The sequence below is a fragment of the Tigriopus californicus genome, chromosome 3, assembly GCF_007210705.1.
Source record: "Tigriopus californicus strain San Diego chromosome 3, Tcal_SD_v2.1, whole genome shotgun sequence".
NCBI lineage: Eukaryota > Metazoa > Arthropoda > Copepoda > Harpacticoida > Harpacticidae > Tigriopus > Tigriopus californicus.
The window spans coordinates 8,313,375-8,329,449 of record NC_081442.1 but is presented as its reverse complement, the minus strand read 5'-3'; the positions used below and the strand labels follow the sequence as shown (position 1 = coordinate 8,329,449).

The 16,075-nt window shown below is 44.0% G+C and overlaps 5 protein-coding genes across 6 annotated transcripts in view; 3 read left to right on the top strand and 2 right to left on the bottom strand.

Annotated features, from left to right (window-relative positions):
- Positions 1-3,198: 3,198 nt before the first annotated feature.
- On the top strand, positions 3,199-5,098 carry LOC131878198 (signal peptidase complex subunit 3-like). Its single transcript, XM_059224113.1, has 2 exons — positions 3,199-3,804; positions 4,805-5,098. The coding sequence occupies exons 1-2, from the start codon at positions 3,395-3,397 to the stop codon at positions 4,932-4,934; spliced, it is 540 nt and encodes a 179-aa protein (XP_059080096.1). The 5' UTR covers positions 3,199-3,394; the 3' UTR covers positions 4,935-5,098.
- Positions 5,099-8,287: 3,189 nt separating this feature from the next.
- LOC131878564 (N(4)-(Beta-N-acetylglucosaminyl)-L-asparaginase-like) lies at positions 8,288-9,685 on the bottom strand. Its single transcript, XM_059224572.1, has 3 exons — positions 9,040-9,685; positions 8,785-8,963; positions 8,288-8,705 (listed from the first exon to the last, which is right to left on the bottom strand). Exons 1-3 carry the CDS (start codon positions 9,547-9,549, stop codon positions 8,345-8,347), a joined length of 1,050 nt encoding a protein of 349 aa, XP_059080555.1. The 5' UTR covers positions 9,550-9,685; the 3' UTR covers positions 8,288-8,344.
- Positions 9,686-9,843: 158 nt separating this feature from the next.
- Positions 9,844-14,485, bottom strand: LOC131878563 (ubiquitin carboxyl-terminal hydrolase 46-like). The gene is made up of 9 exons (XM_059224571.1): positions 14,230-14,485; positions 11,584-11,664; positions 11,281-11,497; positions 11,130-11,210; positions 10,774-10,949; positions 10,560-10,715; positions 10,350-10,487; positions 10,138-10,281; positions 9,844-10,067 (listed from the first exon to the last, which is right to left on the bottom strand). The coding sequence occupies exons 1-9, from the start codon at positions 14,281-14,283 to the stop codon at positions 9,957-9,959; spliced, it is 1,158 nt and encodes a 385-aa protein (XP_059080554.1). The 5' UTR covers positions 14,284-14,485; the 3' UTR covers positions 9,844-9,956.
- Positions 11,569-14,462, top strand: LOC131878562 (cytoplasmic dynein 2 intermediate chain 2-like). The gene has a single exon (XM_059224570.1). It carries the CDS (start codon positions 12,573-12,575, stop codon positions 14,106-14,108), a length of 1,536 nt encoding a protein of 511 aa, XP_059080553.1. The 5' UTR covers positions 11,569-12,572; the 3' UTR covers positions 14,109-14,462.
- A 146-nt stretch (positions 14,486-14,631) lies between the features above and the next one.
- LOC131878565 (large ribosomal subunit protein eL21-like) overlaps positions 14,632-16,075 on the top strand; it is a 1,771-nt gene continuing 327 nt past the window's right edge. Inside the window, exons 1-3 of one of the 2 annotated variants that reach the window (XM_059224573.1) lie at positions 14,632-14,709; positions 15,540-15,925; positions 15,976-16,032. In XM_059224573.1, the coding sequence (XP_059080556.1) occupies positions 15,587-15,925; positions 15,976-16,032 (396 nt within the window). In that variant the 5' untranslated portion in view covers positions 14,632-14,709; positions 15,540-15,586. The other variant, XM_059224574.1, reaches the window with a different exon arrangement.

The following is a 16,075-nucleotide window of genomic DNA, read 5'->3' as shown; positions in this document are numbered from 1 at the left end:
TTTCTTAAATGTGCTAGTTAGCACTTTCTTTGCAGGTGTTGCCAAAGAATTTGAAAAGAAAATGAATATCGTCTGGCTTTTAGACATCAAAGCACATCCTTAGAAACTTTTGATCTATCGGAATTTCGTCCCTCCCCTGAGGTATTTTTAAAGTTTACCTATCAAGTGCATATCAGGATGACTGGGATTCTGAGAGGCAAGGGCTGGGGGATGGTGGTAAAACTGTCTTAGGCCAGCAAGTAGAGAGCCTAGGGTTAAACACTCCAGCCTTTCTATATGGCATGTATTTGACAAACTCAAGGAATCAGGCCTGTGACAGTATCATGAAAAGTTTGATCAAAATCTACTCAACCCCTGATATGTCTCGGAATGTCTATGCCTGGGATCTTTTTCTTATGGATCAAGTCCTGTTTGGCTTTAGATTAAAAATGCTTGCTACTCCAAACTCAAAGAAAATTAAGGAGCTCACTTCAATATTACCAGGGCCAAATCTACCCATATAGATCTGGAAAGTTGTCCAAACCCATCGTGTTGGATTGGTCAAGTGTTGGGACAACTCAGTGATCTAGGCATACAAAATTCTTCTGGATTTTGAAAAGTTTGACATATATGAGTTTCTTTCTAATGTCAGGATCTCTCTAAACCAACACAAATTGTACTTAGGTTCGCAAAAGTGCCTACCAGACATTGCATAAGGTGTTTTGTAACATAGGCCGTTGTCAAACTTCCCATGTGGACTCCTGTACCTAAGGAAGAAGATAAATCCAAGAAAAGTTCCATCACTTTTTTATGTTACAGGTGTAAATCATACGGAAAAACAAGCAAGTTTGAGCACTTTCTGATCAAACTAAATTGACACAATGCTTCAATTAATTTCAAGCAGTACCAATTTTTGGCTTTTTCAACAAGCCTTGCAACAGAAAGAAGCCTTTTGAATTGTAGATGGCGGCTGCATCTGAAATTGATAACGCCAACTTGGAAACGTTTATTGGATAACTGTACATCTTTTTACCTCAGTTGAAAATTAATGCAATACCTATTCCTTGGGCAATCTTTATTCACCCTGACATTTTGATAAAAAATATTTAATTGATTTGTATGCAATGTCCAACAACTTTGTGCCCAAATCAGGAACATTCACTACAAAAGCCAATCAATACGTACAATATGAGTAGCATTGCCATTGAATTGCGAAATTTGTATGAAAATAGGAGATTCTATTTTCCCTCCCTACCCTGGGCAGCGATATGATATGAAGTAGTGATGGATTCAAATCAGATTTCAAATTCAAGGTTGCTATAAAACTTGAAAACTGAAAGCACCAGCCAATACTATCTTAACGTAAAATGTTGAGTTTGAGCAAACAGCAACCCTGGTTTCACAAATAAAGGTTAATTTTGAGGCTAACTAATGGGCTTCCAACATTCCACCAGTAATGTCATATGCCATTGAAAATGTAAACTGGCAATCCTAGTTGCAATTGCCCGTCATTATTTATTTGTTCCCAACATTGGTGTGAAAATCCTTGAAAAATAGAAGATTTTTTTTATTCCCATCAAGAATACATTTCAGCCGTCCATCATTCCCCTGGGGCCCAGTATTTAGAAGAGTACGACAATGAGTTCAGTGCACCAAAGCGGTTGAATTTTAAACCTTCAATTCCATTCTAAAACAATGAGTTGAAATGCGTCCCAGGTCCAAACCAAACACATCTAGATAAAAAATATGTGGCTCCACAAGTTACATATGGCTTTAGCTACTCTTCACGAATCCTTAAACGTACTTTGAACGTTTTAAACACCACTTTATAAGACAATTTCTACATTTTCTGCTGAAAAATACATAATTTGAATCCGGTGTTGCTGCAATTGCCGTTAATGATGCTTGAAGAGTAACCTAAGCCATAGAACTCGCCCTTAAGGTATAAAAATTTACAAAAATTGGGCTTGTCCTGAATCTGGGACCCATGTAAACTCATTGCATTGGAGCGGAATTTGAGGTTCCAAATTCAACTGCAAGGTTGTGCTGACTTCATTGTCGTACTCTTCTAATACAGGACACTAATCCACAAACTACCTTCCCTTCTTCCATGTGAAGCAAACTTTCCAAAAAATCAGCAAAAATGTTCAGGTTTTTTTCTATTTCCTTCACCCCTCACTCATTGCAGTTGTGATGGGCATTGACTCTCCAGAGCTCCAGTTCCTAATGGTTGAGCGATTCTCAAAATTCCAAGCTAGGATAAATGTCTTTGCAGTTCCCTAGGGATCTGGGTCTGCCATTTTTTTTAGCCCAAACGCCAAGTCATTCCTCGTCGCTAGCTCATTCCCTCTTCCTGCTTTCTTTTCCACTTGGTTTTGAATATTCAAATTCCCCGCGCCTTGGAACAGCTTTCCCTGGACGTTTTTCCGAAAACGATGAAAACAAAGTCATGCATTCATGGGTACCAGTCTCAATTAAGCACCATAACTAGGCTAATACGCTCCTGCACTTACTTTGGAATTCACAACCCCTATCCTGTCTCACTAATTCCCTCCAACAAGCCATGTTCATTGCCGTTTTCGTTTCTCCTGTGACTTGTGTCATTTGGATCGGGGTTCTGGCTGGCCTCCTTTTCTCTATTCCTCTCCTTGTGTGTGTCTCTCCTGTTTCCAAGCCTAGACAGCATAGTGACCAAATTTGGCTCCCATGAACTAATTTGATTAGCTTAATTGTGTTATCATTCTAGAAACCTAACTCTGAAAAAATCGAACTACCTTTTTCGGCTCTATTTAAATGCTTAGCCCTGATTCAGCTCTTTTCTTCTTTGCCAAACTGTTAGATTTTTTCCCCTGAGTCATGTGCTAAATACAGAATGAATTTTGACTTATTTCTGGCAGCATTGGTGGTGAGAGTGAGATGAGGGCGAGCATGATTTGATTATTGGATGGATAAGTAACCAAAACAATCATTTGAACTGCTCACATTGATATCTTCTCGTCTTCATGCAAATATCATTCAAATAAAAAAGATATTGGCCAGCCCATCAACAAACCTGATGCTTTTACATCGCTCAAAATCGCAGCATCGTTTCGGGCACATTAAATGTGAAAACTAGATTTTCTAGATGTGGATCTAGCGCTTGTGTAGCTGTTTTCTAGCTTCAGCTTAGCGCTTTTGATGCTTCACTGAGCTGTTTTTGGTCCAAACCATTTGGTCACCATGTCAGACGTGCACGTCACTCAGTTGTTTCGCCAAGTGGTCTTTCTTTCTTTCTTTCTCTCTCTCTCCCTCTTCTCACGCTCAACTCTGAAGCGGCTCGAACACCGGATTACTCTACTGTGATTCGGCCGTCCTCCCCGTGTCCTTAGATTCGATATCCGGTGGTTTGTCGGCCTCTTTGACCGTCTGTCCCATAATGCATACGGTGATCTCTCGGTTGAACTCAAACGTGGCGTACACGTCGTCGGTGTTGGGTGGCCTGGTGTTCATGTGCTTTTTGTCCACGTTCTTCTTGGACTACACGACGCACGCCCAGATTGGCACGGTCAATGTGGTGGTCAAGCATGTATCGGATTACTCGGCCTCGCGCGAGAAGAACGATTTGGGCTTCCTGACCTTTGATTTGCAGGCGGATTTGAACCCGCTGTTCAATTGGAATGTCAAACAATTGTTCTTATATTTGAGTGCCGAGTACGCCACGCCCAAGAATGCCGTCAATCAGGTCGTGCTGTGGGATAAGATCATTCAACGCGGCGAGAACGCCCTCCTCAACTACAAATCCATGAACACCAAGTATTACTTCTGGGATGATGGCAACGGCCTCAAGTGAGTATAACTGATATCAAATCTTACTTTAAGGACGCCTATTCCGGGGCAGGCTTGGGGCATCAAGAACGTGAAATCGGAGCTCTAGAGTTGTAGCCGTTATCGATCCCAAGATTTGTGCGGAGTGACTTTTCTTAGCCATCATTGTAATATTTTTGAACTCATCTAACCTGACCTAACCTATGATTTCAATTGCTAGGGTCTGGGGGCGCCTAAACCGCGGCGCAAGCCTGCGGCAACTCGGTGGCAAAGACTCCAATTGCACAAATCATGGGATGGATAATGAGTACACGCTAGAGGGATCGAATTATCTTTTGATTAGCATGAAACAAGTGTCAAACCGAAAGCACTTTTTGCCTTTATGTCGTTTTTGTCTTGGCTGCCCAGCATTTTGAAAATACTGGCTTTGTTAGAGGGGAGACATGGGTAGTGGTTAGTGGCGTCTTTAAAGTCAAGTACCTAGCGAATGTAGTAAATAGCGGTTAGCTGTTAATCTATCCTTCTTATATGTAAAGAGATTTTACCCGTTGAGAAAGTCAAGTAATTACCAATTAAGGTTTTGTTTTAATTTTTTTCCTAAAAAGTTTCAAAAACGCGATAAGATTTGTAATGTTGAAGTAATATCATTGAAGTTTAGATAACAGGACATAACATCCTCTTGGCAAAACAGAGGAAGAGCAACATTATGGGACATCAATTCCATAATTCTGGCATCGATTCAGAAACCGGGAATTTGTAGAGAGCGGTTTGAAACTATTACCTTGAACTAAAACTTTTATGACCTGGCAACTCCTACATGCCATTTTTTTATATTTGAGCGTGTTATTCTTTCTAGAGTAAAGTTTAGGAATCCCCGGTTCCAATTTCTCCTAATATTATTTGGTTGACCTTATGTAGCTGCCTATTTTGATGACGTTGTGTTTCATATGAAGATGACACCCTAATGATCAAAACAGACTATTTAATACTAAATGTTCTTATGGCTTTCTCCGTTTTGTAGGAACCACCAAAATGTCACTCTTACGCTGTCATGGAATGTGATTCCCAATGCCGGCAATTTACCCCGTGTTCAAGCCAAGGGTTCGCATAGCTTCAAATTCCCTGCCGAATATACGACCTCCAGAACATAAGCCCCAAGAGGAAAGACACCACGAGGGTGACGCGAGACGAAAAGAAGTGGCCACTCAGTCACAAACCCGAGGCTGATTTACATCATCGTTATCAATTTATTATCTTTGTTCTACCGCCTTGATCCATGAATAAAGGATCGAAACAGCCTCGACATTTGACAAGGCATAGTAGTCGTTTTCTTCTTGAGTTGGTACGAGTTCTCGGTGAACGTCGTTTTGTGTTGGATCATGAAATCTCAATCGTTCAGGTTCTATGGGACTATTCGGGCCATCAATGTCAAACACTCGTAATGGATTCACATTTGGCACTTGGCGGGCGGGACCATTGAGAATTGGCAAAGCATTTGGTAACATGAGAGCTAAATCTTCAGATTCTCTCATAGTCGGTCTCTTTTTCTCCTCTTGCCATTCGGCAAACAGCAGGCCAAGCGAAAAGGAACGGAAAGAAGAAGCAAAGAAAGTGGTGAGGGGGAAATGTAGAAGCGTGGAACTGAACCACATGGGGACCCAGGAGCCATCGAAAAGCACGTTTTGTGGAAATGGAACACGAGCTTTTTGAAGAAGCAACCAGCTAGCACGGAGATTGTTTTTCAATACCCATATATTTTCTCCATTTGGCCAAGGAATTTGAGCATTGGCAAAGTTCTTCGAGTTTCCGGGTCATTTTCGATTTCAGTGCCGTGAGAAGAAAAGCCTATTCCTAGGGTTGGAATTTGGTTTGAAGTACTTGCAGCGGCAGCTAATCCACCATTTATCACAACAGAGTGAAGTCCAGAAAAACGCCTGGGAAGAACAGCTTTCGAATGATGCGGGCCAGGCGTCAAAGTTTAGTCACCTTCTTCAGAGCCTCGTCGATCTATTTCGTACTTCTTCTCGTGAAGTAAGCGAGTTGAAAGTTTTCAAAATATTTCAAATATACACTCACTCCCTCTCTCACACACAGATTCACATGTAAGCAACCACCTCACAGCAGCTTTATGTGGAGATGCGTCTCATCTCCGCTAGAATTCAAGTTCCTCTTCGAAGTTTTCGAGTGGAACCGTGTGTGTTCCACTTACAAGAAGAGAAGGTTGAAAACTTAGACACGCGTTAGATGAGACATGGGCAGCACACACACACTCTAGATTCGTGTTGGTCTGTCCAAGTCTATCCCAGCCCCAAGGATGTTCTTTCTGTATCTAGACTTTAGGAGGTGCTGCATTAGGTTCCTGGATCTCGACAAAATGCCGAGTCATCACTATGGAACAGACCATTAAATATACATCTTGATTGAAATTGAAGAAGATCTACTTGGGACTTGAGCTTGCGTTCAGCGGCAAGTCTCATACATCATCGTTGAGATCCATTTTGGCTATGCTCTGGCCAATCGATAGGTAATAAAGATACAAGAACTTGGCTCGAGCTCCAATCTCTCTCCGGAAAAAAATGTCATGTGCCAAGAGAAAGAAAAAACTACCATCAGCTTTCGCATCTTGTCAGAAGCTCAGTTACACACAATACATTTCTTTCATTTCATAATTGTGTCCCCTTTCAAGAAGGGCCGGATTTGGAATATTCTGTAGAGACAAGCTACAGTTGTGCGACAGTTTCTAGTCTAAGATCCCGCGGATCCAGCCCTTGCCACCACTCCTAGCTGGTTACGTTAGTTTTCAGTCCTATGACGGAAAATGAAGACCTTTGTCGTAGGACAGAACGTAAAAGGGGGAACATAATAAATCAGTTCCAACCCTCCCCTTTTCCTTTCCCAAAACCGGCTTTATCTCACTTTCTCTGGGACTCTTTGTTAATATAGAGGGTGTTATTCGAAAGAAATTGCCACGTGCTCGACTTAAAGTTTTTACTTCCGCTACCGGTCTCTCCCAATTGGTTAGAAAAGATGAAGGGAGCGTTGAGAATCATTGCGTTGTTGGAACTCAAAATCTGCAGAAACATAATGCCTTTCGAAACTATTCGGACAGGTTCCTAATCCAAAATCTTTCTTCAATATGAGATGCCCAATGCATACATTCAATGCAATTTCCAATGGAGCTCTTCCTTCAAATGACGACCTTCCATGTCCCGTTCATCTTGAGGTCAAGTGGAACTCTGTGGTAAGTAACCGGAAATGCTTCTCATTTCCAGGCCTCTTCCTGAGGTTCTCATTTTTTGCCCCAAATCTAAGGTTCTCCATAACCTCTATGAATGAGCGGACTGCCAAGCCTGTGCACGATCCCTAGCAAAAAGTCTCTTCCAGGCAAAGTTGATGACTATCATATTAATCGAGCAAACTTGGTATTGACAGCCTCGCCAAGTTCCCTTTGGACGGGCTTCACTCTCAGTCCTCCCCGTTTATGTATGGGACTAGGCGGTGGACCCGTGGAACAAGAACTAGTGAGTAAGCAGAGTGGACCACGGAGGGAAGGTGGTGGAAAGCGTTAGCTTTGGCTGACCGCCACTTCCAATAATTGAGGTTGGTCGTGAAAGGAGATTTACTGGGTACTCACAATGACTTTAGATTTGCTTGTTGGGATCCCCTTTTAGTTTGGGGTGGCCACCCGAGGATGAGTGAGCGGGGATGATGAGAGCTGCATCAGTCTATTAGGCGACTGAGCGCTGGGTGCTCATACGAGAGGCATTCAACCCAAAGTCCTACCGAACAAGGACATGATTTGTTACTCTCCCACATTTCCAAAAAAAAATGCTCTTGACTGCAAACCAAAGTCATTTAAAGTTGGGGCCAGAAAATTAAATGATCATGCTCAACCAACGTAGGCCAGAGGAAAAGATTTTGGGTCATTCAACGCCAATTCAGGTCCATCAACTGACATTAATACCATATTAATTGCGACGTCTTGAACATTCACTTGGTCGCAAAAATGCAAAGATTTGGATGGATTTTGCGTTGATGTGGTTTTGCTCATTCTGTAGTTATGGTTGGTAAGGATAATTTTTCCAATTTAAGGTATTTCACACGACACGATAATATATTCAATGATAAAAGGCATTTCCTAGAGATTGATGAACAATTGCATTCGTTTTGAATTTTGGGGAATGTAGCAATAACCAGATTGGTTCCTGGTTATGACTGGCAACCCCTCTCGTCCATGCGTGCATATCCGAAGAGAAGTAAATTGCTTGTGATGGAATGAGCTAGAATGACGTCCACAGGAAGAATGCAGACAAAGAACGATGACCAAAAGACCCTCAAGATCATCGAGCTGGGGGAATTGAATAATGAAACCTTGGGCAAACTGTATGCCCTACGCGTACTGAATATCCAATCTCGTTCCAGTTTCTCTTTTTTTCAGGACAGCCACAAGGGTCAAGATTAATCTCTTTTGGCCAAGTGCTTGTCGGTTGGAGTGGGTCAATAATGAAGTCAAAGCATTAACTATATACTATTAGACACACCAGGGGAAATTGTTGTGAAACTACATATTTCGGCTAACAAAAGTTCTCGTTTGACATGTCACCACTATAACCTTGGCCCCGCCCATCTCCTTGTTGGCAACAGAAAACGGAAACTCCGCAATTCCGTGACACGCAGCTCCAAATTCGCCACTTTTCTTCAAAGCCACAACAGCTCCAATGAAGTCGGGATATTTCTTCGTGATTCGATCTATGGCCTCTTGAGCGGCTAATTGAGGGGACATCCCGGATCGCATGGCTTCGACCGCCGTAAAACTTGGAAGCAGTCTCAGCATGACGTCGCCATCCCCCGTGGCAGCTGCCCCGCCCACCTCGCTATCGACGTATGCCCCGGCACCAGGAATTGGGGAGTCTCCTACCCGTCTGGACCGTGAGAACAATAATTGATATTTTTGGCCGTAAATAGTGAAATGACAGAATCTTGCTAGAGAACAGGCTTTACCCAGGAATTTTGTGATTGGCTCCGTTAGTCGACGTTCCAGCCACCATTTTCCCATTTGAATCCAAAGCGATCATTCCGATTGTGTCATGATTTCCACTCTGACCAAAAGGAACTCGAGCGGCTTCTTGACCTACTGATTCATATGGCCCACAGTTTTGGGATGGGTCAGGCGAGACATTCTGCAATGAGTTGAAATGAAAAGACATGTTCAAAGTGAGACCCTTTTTCGCGAGTCTTCGTTTCCCGTTGCAGTACCGTCCAAAAATTTGGCTGGCAGTTGTTCTCTCGCCATGTTTGCCATTTATTTTCCGACTCAGTAGTGTTGAGCCACTCCTCCTCGAATCCCATTTGCTTGGCGAACAAAGTGGCTTGAGAACCTGCCAAAATGCTATGATGAGTGTTCTCCAGAACTTTTCTTGCCACACTAATTGCCGATTTGACCCGTCGTAACGCGGCTACAGCCCCCACGTTGAAAGTCTCTCCATCCATGATCATAGAGTCCAAGGTGGTCTCGCCAGATTCATCAGGGCTACCACCGAAACCGACGGTTCCATCACATTGCTCACTTTCACAGCGAGAGCAACCATGTTCGACCGCATCGATGGCAGCTCCGTCTTGTTCCAACACTTTCCACGCCTCTTGACAAGCTGAGAGGAAATTCCATGTATTGATTACCACTGGAGACGAGGTTCGGCCTTGGCTATGAGGTAAAACCACCAAAATTGATAGATAGCACCCTAAAATAGACCTTTTTCCTAACTTCATATTTGTTATGGGAATGCACTCTCCGATCCTGTCTGCTGATTAAGGATGAGCAAACTATCTGACTGGGTTCAAAATTCTACTTGAGCATCTATCCACTTGTTGTCTCTTCTGGGTCAATGACTTTGTAAGGTGTACTACGGTGTTGAGCTGTTGACAGCCGAGAAATTCAGCTTTTTATCTCGGAGGTCCCTAATAGTCCTTACTAGATAGGAATTATCCTAGATAAGAATACTTGAAAGCAAATCCTTTTTGGCATGGGTTAGCGTGAAATTCGAAATATATTGGACATGTGGGTTGGAAAATTGATGATTTTTAATTCGGTGGCGAAATGAAAAAATGAATGAACGGAAGCATAAATATGGATGACTTTGCTTTGAAATGCACAAGTTTGACATCTCGTGGCGCGTTTAGCTGCTGCTGTCTCTGGATTGATAGAACAGAATGTATCCTGTCTCTGACGATTTTTGAATGTCTGTGGTCAGCCCGTAAAAATCCTCGATAGCCGAAGCTTCGATTTTCTGGAAAGAGTGATGAATACCATCTTTTAATTGGGCATCAATTCAAAACTGAACCCATGACTCCACTTACGTCAACAATGTCATCATCGAAGATGAGCCAAAATCCACAAGATTTGACAATGGAAATGTAATGTCCCCGATTGGGACCAGATCCACAATGAATTACCACGGCTACTAGATCGTACATTCGATCTGGATTCACGGCATCATCCGACTTTAAGAACAACAATTGATATTGAGGTTGAACATGCTTGCTATACAAAATAAAGTTTTTTCACAAACCGTGTTGAAGAGACGAAGTTCCAAAGGGAACACAACGCGATGAGACACCTTGATGTGCCGATTGAACTGTTCCATATATTTAAAGCGCTTCAAGTGTAAGGCTAAAATCGTTGGCAACTGTTTGACCCTCATGCATTTCTGCAATGAACAAGGATATGCATGAAAGGCATGGAAGAAAGGACCTAAAAAAAAATCCGTCTGATATCTTACCTGGGCTTCTTGATAGGCTGAGCAAGTATCACATTTGAATTTATTATCACTACAAAGTGTTTCGGTGCGGCTAAAATTACGTAGACAACTGGTGAGGGACGTGTTTTGCTCGATGTCGATACTCAAGTCGAAAAAGTCTTCATCTTTACTCGTCACCTAGTTAACATAAGATCTCATTAAGACTCGATCGATTATCCAACAATGGCAAACTAACCGTTTCACAATTGAGGCATCTCGTTTCACTCGTGAGTATTCCTTGGAAGATATCATTGATCCAAGTATGCTTATTCTCGGTTCCATGGCTGGAAGAGGACCCTCCACCATCTGAATTCGCGTTGGTCTTGTTGTTATTAGTGGTTTTGCCCGTTGCTGAAACTACGGTTCTTTCTCCTAATGCAAAAGGAACAAGCAAAATGAACTCCTCGAGCTTATGAACACGTAGGATTAATTGTTCTGATAAAAAAACACCCGGCATTGTTTTTTACCTCACCTTAACCGGATAACAATTATTTCGTTATGAATCATGGCTTTAGCACATGTAGCTGTCTTTGATCATGACCGAGCTCTTACCAATGATAGTCTCGTTGATGTGATTGATGAGAAAGTTCAGGAACTCGTGGGCATCTTGTTGCATGTAGTTATCAAATTCCACTGAAAACAATAGTAACATCGGATCCGTTATCATTCAAATGCCAGCATGGGTTCAAAGACTGTAGCATACCTTTCTCCTTGCGCAGTCTGGCGATGAACTTTTTCGGTGCAATCGTTCCGACCCTCTTCTTTTGCGTTGCGATGGAGTGAAAGAGATCCGCCAAGCAAGTTAGCAAGGTCTCCTTGCTCCTCTTGTTCTTGGCCTTGTACTCCAAGACCTTTTCACGGAAAGGTTTGCAGAAATACAACGCTTGGAGCACGGAATTCGAGTAACATGTGTTTCCAAACTAGAACAGAGGATATCTGCACACTTATCACCGCAATCTGTTTACCCTTTCGAGGGTAGTCATAAGTCATGGGGAAGTTTACTTACGTTGACAAGTCCGAAAAAATGTTCGTTGGCGGGGAACAAGTCGGACCCGATATCCTTCTCCAGTTGGCTGGCTGTTCCGCCCTTCAAGACAAAATCAAACATCTTACTTTCGAGTGTGGAGAGGATTTAAGGCTCACTCGGTTGTACTACAACATGATTGTCCACAGACTACCAAAATCTATATTTTGATCCACTCAGCAGCAGGCTTTCCACCTCCTACTAGCCCCGTATCTATTCATCCCGTGTCGTATGTGAGTCCGGGCTGTCTGTGTGCAACGTGCCTTGTAGCAAGATTCATTCACAGAAGATCAGGCTGTGTGCACTTGCATGTACTCGTGCTCCAATGCCTCTTGTATGTCGTGTGCGAGTGTAGCCGGCAGGACTTGGAAAAAACCAACCCAGAGAGACAGAGAGGAGAGTCCCCCGAGGAGGACGACGAGGAAAGAGCAAGAGAGAGGACAAGTGCATGCCTCCAGTACGGCTGATAGGGCTGATGAAAAAGGGACCTCATGATGGGCCGTAAAGAGTTCACATGAATTGGAAAATATGCGGCAAAGACAGATCAAGGGGTTTGTTTATCAAAAATTACATATACACTCGTTAACTAGTTCTCTGATAGCTTGTGTCTAGTCTTGATAAAAACTTCAGTCGAACATGAATCCCCCGGTCCCCTTACGTTTCCTTTTCAGTTGTACCACTAGCTATGAAGCTTGCAGCAATTCACCGAGATTACATTATTACACAACTGTTCGTTTGCCTTTATGGTGCACAACAGTAAATAGTTTTAGAATGCCGCAGAAATGCTTTGAATAAAATGAGTTTGATTTTTTGTGTACTTTTAGTTACAACTTGTTTTGTATGTCTCCATATACGCAGCTCTAGATGTGTCTCTTGTACCTGTAAAGAAAGCCAAATTGACTCTTCATGACAATTCAAGAATTCGAGATCTTGTACAAGGATTGGTTATCAATCATCAACATCAACCAGCCATGTTTTCAGACCGCAATGCAATGAATATTGTCGAGTTTCCGTCATGTTGGAAAAAGTCGAGATCCGTAAAAGATTCGGAATGCCAATCCGAGGCTCAAAAGATGGTTATTGTGGAAACGCAAGTGACTCTTCGAGAAGATGCCGAATCTCAAACCGAAGAACAGGCTAAGGAGACCAAAGTAAACGAAGACCAAATTAACTTGCCCTCATTGGTGAAGTTCCTGGTCAAAGTAACCCCCATTATGGAGGAGGAATTAGCCGCCGCTGCTCGAAGTCGTGCCTTTGACGGGTATGAGCTGGCCACTGAGAAAACCGATTCAGAGATGCGGAAACTTCACGTGCTCGTCAACGGCAATCAAGAAGATATTCGTGTGAGTGGCTTAACTTGGGGTCCCTCGGGATCGGTGATGGCTGTGAGTTATGAAATGGAAACTCACATGGATTGGTGCGACCACCTGACGCAGTTATGCATTTGGAACATCAACCGACGAGATTTCGATCCGAACAAGCCGTACAAAATCATACCGGCCTCATCCTGTCTAACTGTGGTTCAATTTCACCCGAGAGATCCAGCATACGTGGCAGCCGGTGGATTCACGGGCGAAATATATTTGTGGTCCGTTTCTCGAGAACAAGATCCCTTGGTGGCCAATTCATCGTCCATGAGTGGTCATCGAGAGAAAATCACCAGTCTTCATTGGATCAATGCCACAACCACAGCTGAGGGCTCCTTGCGCCACACTCAATTATTGTCCGCAGCCTTGGATGGGAAAATGATTCTCTGGAATATCGACATGAACACCCAAGCTCTGACACCTTCCAAGCGGTTTTGGATCCCGGCCGAGCACATTCCTCGATCATTGAATGCGAAAATCAGAGCCAGAACAGAGTTAGGGATCACATGTTTGGACCTGAATAAGGAGGACGAGAACATCATACTCCTAGGTACTGAGGCCGGAGCGGTCTTTCAGGGTTCGCTCGCCGCCATTCTGCCCGTTCAGGGACCGGATAAAGAGTCCGATGAGGGTCCTGAATATCTCGATCCAGTCAGTGTCAGCTTCCAACCTCATCGAGGCCGAATCTTGGAGGTACGATGCTCCCCATTTGCTCGGGATCTATTTTTTTCCTTGGGCTCGGATCGAGAGATTCGCTTATGGAGTCTCCTCCAACCCCACGCTCCTGTGGCCATCCTTCACTCAGAGGCCACTATCCCCCTACGGGCTCAATGGTCCCCATTTCGACCCGCCGTATTAGCCTTGACATCGTCGCAAGGCCAACTTTTCCTTTACGACTTAAGGCAATCCGTGTCACGTGCGGCCTTGAGTGTCAAATCTTCAGAGCGGTCGGTGGCTTTACCGTCGCTCAGCTCTTTGGCCTTTAACGCTTGGACACCAGGTTGGATTGGGGCGGGTGACGCCCATGGCGGGACTCATGTGTGGAAGCTCCCGGCGCCCTGGAGTGGCACGGACCAACAAACCCGCGACCGGCTCTGGATCACCAATCTTCTCACTCGGCTCGAAGATGAAGAACAATAATTTGTAATTGTAAATGAAAGACAATCAATGGAACCGTGACACGTGCAAAAAACTCACGTTAAGGACAAATAAATGATATTTGATGCTAAGCTCGTCGGACCTCATGTCCAGACCCACTTACCATACGTGCACAGGGAATGAGTTTCGCCCCCCAAATTCGTCCCAAATCGCCCATGATGGACCAGCTTTGACAGCGGGTTTGGAAGACCTGCGTTAGCACCTCATAGTGGCTGAGGATGAATGAGATGATCCGGTCCAATTTGAGCGATTTTGGGCCAATGGGGCACTTCAGACGACGAGATTATCTTTGGTGAGATTGTATCCAAGATGAAATATTTTGATCATGCCTTTTCACATCTGTCACTTGGATTCTCGGTTAGAACATACAACCCCATGAGAAAATGTGCGAAATCTTTTTATCAATTAACCCTAGCAACTTTGTATTCATTGATTGCTTTTGAAGTTAAAGATATACCATATATGGCTCCTAAATCAACGTTTCACCCTTTCTATTTCTGCTAATATTTTCTCATGGCCTTTGTATACAAATGACTTCATCAGCCGCTTTTCTCTCTTCCTTTTCCGCTTCAGCTCAGCGAAGGTAAGAAATAGGCTTTGTATTTGTCTTCAAAATGGCTCTTTTTCACCCAGATCAAGTACACATTCACGCCCATTGCCATCCAGAGTGTAAACCCTAGGTCTGGGCTTTGCCCTCATTAGCCAAATTTCTCCCTTTAAGGCCCGGTCATAGTCTAAATACGCTTTCCCCCTAGCCTGATCGTGATGAACTTTGAATTTGTTGGTGTTACTTTCATCCTTGAGACCATAGTCGACCGATGTAGGGCCTGGTTTTCTTGTCCCCTAAAGGACTCGAGGTCCTCGTGGGCCTAACGAGAGTCCTCGAGTTATTGATTTCTCCCATCCGATGTTCGAGATGCGGACGGATTGGAAAACCCATTTGGACCTCTGACAGGGAAGAGATCTGGCCAAGAAGAGATAGATAGCAGATAACCTCTAGCCCTTTGTCGATGACCAACTGGCGACCGACTGACACATCCCATCCCAGTGTGGCGAAGGAACCAGGTTATTTTGCCTAGGACGAAAGACCAGGAAGGCACACATCTTTCCTTTACCGTGGCCTTAGCCAGTCCCATGATAGGTAGATTGGGTTGAGTTCATTAAAGTAGACCCCCCTTCCCTCCCTGCCCGAGATTCTTTCCTTGTTATCCGTTGGCCTTCGCCCCAAATGCACTTATTACTTTTAGTAAAACTCTTAGAAAAACATTGATTTTGGACATGCTGACCATTTCTCTCAACACTGACATAGGGATTTGACTTTGGGATAAGTTCCTGATGCCCTGGTCTGAGTTTTTTATCCCATCGTCGGATATTAGTGGACGGATGATTGACATCGTATCCTTTGTGTTTCAGCCCCTGTCGTTTTGTATTGAGCCGCGGGTCCCCAGCTAGCTAGCAAGATGACCAATCCCAAGGGATATCGTCGTGGAACGCGAGACATGTTCTCGCGGGCCTACAAGACCAAGGGCGTGCAGCATTTGTCCACTTATCTCAAGTGTTACAAAACTGGCGACATCGTGGACGTCAAGGGCAACGGTGCCTTCCAAAAGGGTATGCCCCACAAATCTTACCACGGAAAAACTGGACGCGTCTTCAATGTGGCCAAGCACGCCGTCGGCATCATTGTGAACAAGCGTGTTAAGGGGCGCATTCTCCCCAAGAGGATCTCCATCCGTATCGAGCACGTGACCCACTCCAAGTGCCGAACCGACTTCTTGAAGCGTGTCAAGGCCAACGAGGTCAAGAAACGCACCGCCAAGGAAGCCAAGCAGCCCGCACCCGAAACGAGGTCAAGAAACGCACCGCCAAGGAAGCCAAGCAGCCCGCACCCGACTGCAAGCGTCATGTAAGTCGGTTAAAGTTTTTGCTGAGGAGTCCACCAATCGTCC

What these genes read in the sequence shown, in the direction of transcription:
- LOC131878198 (XM_059224113.1), top strand. Translation starts at nt 3,395, where the DNA reads ATGCATACGGTGATCTCTCGGTTGAACTCAAACGTGGCGTACACGTCG. An exon ending in GATGATGGCAACGGCCTCAA is followed by an intron (nt 3,805 to 4,804) that starts GTGAGTATAACT and finishes TCCGTTTTGTAG; the next exon opens with GAACCACCAAAATGTCACTC.
- LOC131878564 (XM_059224572.1), bottom strand. Translation starts at nt 9,549, where the DNA reads ATGAAGTTAGGAAAAAGGTCTATTTTAGGGTGCTATCTATCAATTTTG. An exon ending in GCCAGCCAAATTTTTGGACG is followed by an intron (nt 8,964 to 9,039) that starts GTACTGCAACGG and finishes AACTCATTGCAG; the next exon opens with AATGTCTCGCCTGACCCATC. An exon ending in GCCAATCACAAAATTCCTGG is followed by an intron (nt 8,706 to 8,784) that starts GTAAAGCCTGTT and finishes CTCACGGTCCAG; the next exon opens with ACGGGTAGGAGACTCCCCAA.
- LOC131878562 (XM_059224570.1), top strand. Translation starts at nt 12,573, where the DNA reads ATGTTTTCAGACCGCAATGCAATGAATATTGTCGAGTTTCCGTCATGT.
- LOC131878563 (XM_059224571.1), bottom strand. Translation starts at nt 14,283, where the DNA reads ATGGGCGATTTGGGACGAATTTGGGGGGCGAAACTCATTCCCTGTGCA. An exon ending in CATCAACGAGACTATCATTG is followed by an intron (nt 10,950 to 11,129) that starts GTAAGAGCTCGG and finishes CTTTTGCATTAG; the next exon opens with GAGAAAGAACCGTAGTTTCA. An exon ending in TCGATGATGACATTGTTGAC is followed by an intron (nt 10,068 to 10,137) that starts GTAAGTGGAGTC and finishes CACTCTTTCCAG; the next exon opens with AAAATCGAAGCTTCGGCTAT.